The sequence below is a fragment of the Trichechus manatus genome, unplaced genomic scaffold (assembly GCF_000243295.1).
Source record: "Trichechus manatus latirostris isolate Lorelei unplaced genomic scaffold, TriManLat1.0 scaffold00037, whole genome shotgun sequence".
Classification (NCBI taxonomy): Eukaryota; Metazoa; Chordata; class Mammalia; order Sirenia; family Trichechidae; genus Trichechus; species Trichechus manatus.
Genome location: NW_004443973.1, coordinates 6,840,799 through 6,848,629, shown reverse-complemented (window position 1 = coordinate 6,848,629; position 7,831 = coordinate 6,840,799). Strand labels below are relative to the sequence as shown.

The 7,831-nt window shown below is 39.5% G+C and overlaps 1 protein-coding gene across 3 annotated transcripts in view; it reads left to right on the top strand.

Moving 5' to 3' along the window:
* AGPS (alkylglycerone phosphate synthase) overlaps window positions 1–7,831 on the top strand; it is a 174,637-nt gene that overhangs the window by 37,326 nt on the left and 129,480 nt on the right. For all 3 annotated transcript variants that reach the window (XM_004375472.3, XM_023730536.1, XM_023730535.1), the window contains exon 2: window positions 7,450–7,539. In XM_004375472.3, coding sequence (XP_004375529.1) covers window positions 7,450–7,539 — 90 coding nt within the window. The remainder of the gene's footprint in view (window positions 1–7,449; window positions 7,540–7,831) is intronic.

Here is a 7,831-nt window from a genome sequence, read left to right as displayed (position 1 = left end):
GAGAGTTTTGCAGGATATATTATTCTTGGCTGGCAATTTTTGTCTTTCAGGGTTTTATATATGTCATTCCATTGCCTTCTTGCCTGCATAGTTTCTGCCAGATAATCTGAGCTTAGTCTTATTGTTTCTCCTCTGTATGTGACTTTCTGTTTTTCTCGAGCTGCTCTCAGGATTCCTTGTCTTTGGTTTTAGCGAGTGTGATTATGATATACCTTGGTGATTTTCTTTTGGGGTGTGTCCTGTATGGGGTTCGTTGAGCTTCTTGGATGGTCAGCTTTTCATCTTTCATGATGCTGGGGAAGTTTTCTGTCAGCATTTCTTCAATGATCCTTTCTGTGTTTTCTGTTTTCTCCCCCTGTTCTGGAACTCCAATCACTTGCAGATTTTTGCTTTTGATTGTATCCCACATAATTCTCAGGGTTTCTTCATTTTTCTTTGTTCTTTTTTTCTGATTTTTCCTCAAACAGAGTTGTATCCAAGTGTTTGTCTTCAGTTTCACTGATCCTGTCTTCCATCATTTCAAACCTGCTCCTCAGCCCTTCTGTGACACTGTCCATTTCTGAAATCTTGTTGTTTATCTTTTGGATGTCTAATTGTTGTTTTTGTATGATTTCTAGTTGTGAATTTATTTTAGCATTTTGTTCCTGTAGTATTTTTTTGAATTCTTCCATTTTTTGTCTGTATTTTCCATGAATTTGTCTATTTTTTCCTGATTTTTGTCTGTGTTTTGCTTCAACTCTTGGATAATTCTGAGTATTGGAGATTTGAATTCCCTATCAGTTAGGTCTAGTGCCTTTTCTTCTACTGGAAGGTCATCTGGTGTTTTATTTTGGACGCCTACTGGAACCATCCTGTCTTGTTTTTGTGAATGTTTTGATATTGTCTGCTGTCTTTGGGGCATTCAGCGGTTATTTTCCTCATTTATTGACTGTAGATTTGTTTGTTTCGTCCTGCTTTTTTTTTTATTTGGTTGTGTCTGAGCCGGCGGGCTGTGCATTCCTTGTTGTTTGTTCATCTGTGGGCATGATACTTTTCACCTCCTTCTGCAATGGGCAGGGTCAGTCATGCAGGTATGGTACAGCACGGCATGTCCAGCTGAAGGTGAGTTGCTGGGATAGGTTTTTTGTGGCACGTACCAGGGCTGACAGTGCAGACCGGGAATCAGTGCAGGGCAGGTTCCAGTAGGCCATGCCTGTGCTGCTTGGGAGCATGATGTTCAGCACACGGTGCAGGTAGGCAGGACGGAGGGTGTAGATTGTGATGTGTGGAGCTAAGATGGGTATGGGAAAGAGGAGAGAGAGGAGAAAGGAACAGGAGCCAAAGACATACACACAAACAAAAAAGAGTGCTGAGGGAGCTTCCTATTGGAGTGGAGAGATGAGAGACTGAGAAATGGGGAAAAACAAAAATGAAAAAAAAAGACAAAGGGTAAAAGAAAAAAAAAAGTTAATAAATCAAGAAACTGGAAATGAAGAAGGACCAAAAGGGAATAAGAGAGAGAAGAAAACTAATCAAAGAAAAAAAAAAACCAATAACAAACAAGAAAAAAGAAATGCCCCCAGGGAACGTCCCTGTGCATCTGCACAGAGTAAGGGACTAGCTTCCAAGCCATGTGGTACTGCCCGGCTAGAAGGGGCTCCCAAGCTGGGAAAAGAAAAAGAAAACAGACGAACAAATAAAAACAGAACAAATCAGAGCAAACAAACAGAAAAGCCCTGGGGGTCCCACCAGCATGGCGGCACGGGCCAGGAAGCGGTTTCACAGTCGAGCGGTATTTCACAGCCTTTCAGGAAGAAGCAAAGATGGCACATGGGGCCAGGTGTTTGAGAGAGAGGTGGAGGTGGTGAGAGGTAAGGAAGAAATCTACAGAAGCACAAAAAAGCAACACCAGCAGCCAACAAATGGCACCCAGGGATCTGGCCAGTGCAGGTGGGTGGAATCCAAGTGGCACTGGGGGGAAGCTCATGCTTCCTGGCCAATAGACTATGGCTGCAGGAAGCAGAGGAGGCTAAATGGGGGTAAAGAAGGGTGGGGGGTGGGAAAGCCTATATCGTGGGTTACCGGTTGTTCTGTCTCCTGCTGGAAGCTCAGTGAAATTGCTTTCTTGTACCTCCTGTTCGCTGATCTCCGATAGGAGCCCAAGATGGTGGATCCGTGCTGCGGTAGCTGATAGGGGACCTCTGTATGTATCTCTCCTTGCGCTCTGTTCCCAGTCAGTTTCTATTCCATTCGGTGCTTGGCTGAGTTCTTTATCTCTTCATTTGATCATTAGGGTTTCGGGATTGACGTGTGACTCTGTTTGACTTAGTTTTTCTGATTTTTGCTGCGGAGGGATGGTGTGGTGCTTCTGACTATAGCACCATGTTTAGCTTTGGACTTTTGATGCTGATAATGATTCTCTCTTCCTCTTGTGAAGTTAGGGGAGGTCAGTTGCCTCCGCTGCACCATTTTTACAGGTAATGAAAAAGTTTTGAAAATAGATGGTGGTGATGGTTGCACAACATGGTAAATGTAATTAATGTCACTGAATCATACACTTAAATGGTTAAAATGGCAAAATTTGTCATATTTTACCCCAATAAAAATTTTTTAATTGTAAAAAGAAAAAAAAAAAAATTTAAACTTGGAATTAAAAAGCTACTTTAAAAACTGTACATATTAAAAGAAAGAATAAAGGAAGGACTTCTATGGTCGTTATAAAACTAAATCTAATATTTCAGTTAAAGATTGTGCAAACAACCTTACTGGGAAATGCAAGGAACTGAATATGTGCATCATCTGTATCATAGGAGAATACTGCCACCTTGTGTATGTGTGATGTTATTTTATAAGTCTCCATTTTCTTTTGTTATGCCTTTTTAAAAAAAATCATTTGGTGCTGTGGCTGCATGTGGAAATTTGTAAAGCATTTGTTTTTATTTTTTTCAGTTAGGAATTAAAATCAGGCTTTTTTTTTTTTTGGACAATAAGAAAGGTCTTCTATGTTGAAGACGTTAAATTTGGCGTAGTAGATTTAAGAACTGGAATGTCTGAGAAGTCACACTGGTTAATTAACCTCTGGGGTTAGTTGAGAATTGCATCCTGTTTATTTGGATCTTACGGAAAGTTGGTGATTCTCTGATCAGTCTTCTTCATTGCAGTGCTTGCAGTGCCTGAAGCAATCATATTCTTTGATTTTTTTTTTTTTTTTCAAGGCATGTGTGAAAGAACGACTATAGTAAATAACATGTAAGAGTGCCTTGAAAAAATATTGATGCGATGAAGAAAGGGTTGCTTTAAATCATTTTGGTTACCTGAGGGCATGACTTAGTGGGTTTCAGATATTACCTCTCCAAAGAGGAAGAATTACAGGATTGGGAGTCAGCCTTCACATGCTAATCACTAGTTTAGCTGTGACCAGGGGCACTTCCCTGGGCAGTTTCTTTATCTGAAAAATTGGTAGTTGATTTGGGTAGTTTCTGAGGACTTTTTTAGAATTCTGTGATTGTTGAAAGTTTTACTTTAATTTTTATTGTGAGTGGCCATCTCAGATACTCTATTGGTCTTACCCCATCTGGAGCAAGGGAGAGTGAAGAAAACCAAAGACATAAGGGAAAGATTAGTCCAGATGACTAATGGACCACAAGTACTACAGCTTCCACCAGACTGAGTGAGTCTAGCACAACTATATGGTGCCTGGCTACTAACCACCAACTGCTCTGACAGAGATCACAACAGAGGGTCCCGGACAGAACTGGAGGAAAAATGTAGAACAAAATTCTAACTCACACACAAAAACAAGAAAACAGACTTAACTGGTCTGACAGCGACTGGAGAAACCCCGAGATTACGGCCCCCCCGGACACTCTTTTAGCTCAATAAGGAAGTCACTTCTGAGCTTCACCCTTCAGCCAAAGATTAGACAGGCCCATAAAACAGAATGAGACTAAAGGGGCACACCAGCCCAGGGGCAAGGACGAGAAGGCAGGAGGGGCCAGGAAAGCTGCTAACCGGAAACCCACGTTGAGAAGGGGAGAGTGTTGACATGTCGTGGAGTTGGCAGCCAATGTCACAAAACAATATGTGTGCTAATTGTTTAATGAGAAACTAGTTTGTTCTGTAAACCTTCATCTAAAGTGCAATTAAAAAAAACACAGGAACAGTATATTTAAAGGCTGAACAGAGACGATTAGTAAATAACAAAGAAAAGGAAGTCAAGTCTATGTACAATCAAGGAGTTGTTTTAGTTGCCATCAAGTTGGCTCCAACTCATGACGACCTTATGTATAACAGAACAAAACATTGCTCAGTCCTGCACCATCCTCATGATAGTTGGTATGTTTGAGCCCCTTGTTGCGGCTATTGTGCCAATCCATCTCAATAAGGGTTTCCCTCATTTTCATTGTCCTTCTAGTTTGCCAAACATGATGTCTTTTTCTAACAGTTGGTTTGTTTTCTGATGATGTGTCCAAATAAAGTTAGTCAAAGTCTTACCATCCTCTTTTCTAAGGGAAAAAACAACAAAAAAAGTAAAAAAAAAACTTTAATTTTTAAAATGTTAATTCTATAATGCCCTTCAGTGTACTCATTATCCTCCTATCTCCTATGTAAGAAGTTATTTTAAAGTTTAATGTAATAACAAATTATGTATAAATATCATAGCATATATTAGTAAATTGAATGGGGTATGTATGTATAAAGTTTAAAACCAGAAGCCTAGCAAATTTATCTACGTTTTAATTTAATACGTGGGAATCTTGAAGATGTGAGAAGATTGGTTTGAGTTTGGTTTTTTTAAGATATTAATTATATACTGTCTAAGCTCCATAACACTGTTTTTGAGCTTAAATGCATTCCAAATGCTTATACTTCAACTTCTGGGAAGGCTGCAAAAGCTCGTGTAAATATAGTAAGGCCCATGTCATAGGGAAGAATTTTCTGTTTGGGATGAAAAGACAGAAAAAGTCACATTACCTTACAGTTGAAAATACAGAAGTTTTTTTAAGGATATTACCTAACTTGAAAATTTAAGGTCAAAGATTCTTCAGTATGTAAATCTCTTCACTTTTTAGTGTAGAGCTGTAGATCTTCCCTACTCACCTTGATTCATTTCCTCGTGAAGTACTGAGAGTGAGTACATGTAACCAGGTTTAGCTTTTTACTTGGGCCTATCTGGGTATGGAAGCCCTGGTGGCGTAGTGGTCAAGTGCTACGGCTGCTAACCAAAAAGTCAGCAGTTTGAATCCACCAGGTGCTTGGAAACTCTGGGGCAGTTCTACTCTGTCCTACAGGGTCGCTATAGTGCCACTATGAGTTGGAATCGACTTGACGGTAGTGGTTTGGGTTTTTTTTTGTTATCTGGGAATAATTTTTAAAAATTCTAGGCATAATTTTATGGACAGTGATTCTTATTGTTAAGCCATGTAAATATGCCAAATTCACCATCTATACTGAAATGATTTCCCAGTGCCTGGGTAGGGTCGCTATGAGTCAGAATCGACTCGATGGTAGTAGTTTTTTGGGAGTGGTGCCCTGGCGGTGCAGTAGTTAAGCTCCCAGTTGCTAATGGAAGGGTCTGCAGTTCCAAATGACCAGCAGCTCCATGGGAGTAAAGACCTGGTGATCTGCTCCTGTAAAGATTGTTGTTGTTGTTGTGTGCTATCAAGACAATTCTGATTCACAGTGACCCTATATGACAGTATGGCAGAATAGAACTGGCCAGTAGGGTTTCCTAGGCTGTAATCTTTACAGGAGCAGGTCACCAGGTCTTTTCTCCTGAGGAGCCACTGGTGGTTTCGAACTGTGGATCTTTCCATTAGCAGCCGAGCTCTTAATGTTTTCGTCATAAACGATGTAGTTGAATTTTCAGTAAGAAGATTCATCACCAGTTTGTTTCAATAGTTCAGATCACACTAGGGTACTATTCTAAAACATGTACTAAACAATGATGGAATACTTAAGTGTGGTTGCTTATAGCGTTCTGCACAGGCTCAAACCTATCACGTAATGTGCAAAATTGAATGATCTTGGTGAAAATGATTTTTAAAACTATGAAATACTGGTATTTTGGGAATTGAAAATAGCGTGTTTGGAATACTGAAAACTGGTGTGGTCATTAACTGTTACGATATGTAGGTCAAGGTAGAGATCGGTAGTTACATGAAAGTTGAAGAATTCAGAATGTTTGTAAACTCAGTACTCAGATTTTTAAAAAAATTTTTTTATTGTACTTTAGATGCAGGTTTACAGAACAAGTAGTTTCTCATTAAACAGTACACATATTGTTTTATGACAATGGTTAACAACCCTACGACATGTCAACACTGTCTCTTCTCAACCTTGGGTTCCCTATACTAGCTTTCCTATCCCCTCCTGCCTTCTAGTCCTTGTCCTTGGACTGTTGTGCCCCATTTGTTTTATGGGGCTGTCTAATCTTTGGCTGACTGGTGAACCTCGGGAGTGACTTCATTACTGAACTAAAAGGGTGTCCGGGGGCCATACTCACAGGTTTCTCCAGTCTCTGTCAGGCTAGTACGTCTGGTCTTTTTTTGTGAGTTAGAATTTTGTTCTACATTTTTCTCCAGCTTTGTCTGGGACCCTCTGTTGTGATCCTGGTCAGAACAGTCAGTGGTGGTAGCTGGGCACCATCTAGTTGTATCGGACTCAGTCTGGTGGAGGCCGTGGTAGTTGTGGTCCATTAGTCCTTTGGACTGTTCTTTCCCTTGTGTCTTGTTTTCTTCATTCTCCCTTGCTCCCGAAGGGGTGAGACCAGTGGAGTATCTTAGATGGCTGCTCACAGGCTTTTAAGACCCCAGAAGCTACTCACCAAGGTAGAATGTAGAACATTTTCTTTATAAACTGTTATGCCAGTTGAGCTAGATGTTCCCTGAGACCATGGTCCCCACAGACCTCCTCCCAGCAATTCAGTCCCTCAGGGAGTTCGGATGTGTCTGTGGAGCTTCCATGACCTCTCCTTACTACTCAGAGTTTTAATCTACTAGTGAACCCACCTTATAAATTGGCCTTTTTCATCACAGCAGAAGATTAATGATTATGATTTTTCTCAGACATGCAGAACTTTGTTTCCTTTCAAGTGAATTCCTAGTTTTAATTGTAAAAATTTTTAGGCCACCCTAGAGTGTAAACTCAATAACGTGTACAAAATGAAACATATTTATACTCTAAACTTAACCTTTTTTCTTCCCTCTTCCTTTTTCTTCTTCCTTTGAATGCATTATGTTTAGCGGTTGTAGCCCTCTGTGAAGCTGGTGCTGCTCCTTGGAATGATTCTATCTTTAGAAATATTAATGTAGAGACATTTTGATATGTACTTATTTTATTTAAACTAATACAATATTAGTGGGCTTATGGTCTCCTTTGAAATGATTGTGAAAGTTAATCAATGATGCACTTTTCAGTTCGGAGATATTTAGCATAGCTCTCATTTATATGCTTTTTTGTTCTCATTAGGCAAGAAGTTCTGAAATGGAATGGATGGGGATATAATGATTCCAAGTTCTTCATCAATAAGAAGGGCCAAGTTGAATTGACTGGGAAAAGGTAACCCTGGTTTGTTTATTCTTTCTTTTTTTTCTTCTTTCATTGAAAAACTTTAAGTGTACATACAAATGGAATAATATAATGACCCCCGATTTAAAAGTTATCAACATTTAAAAAAAAAAAATTTTTTTTTTATTGTTCTTTAGGTGAAGGTTTACTGAACAAATAGTTTCTCGTTAAAGAGTCAGTACACATATTGTTTCATGGCATTGGTTAACAACCCCATGACATGTCAACACTCTCTTTTCTTGACCTTGGAGGACCTTTTTTTTTTTTGGTGAAAATATACATA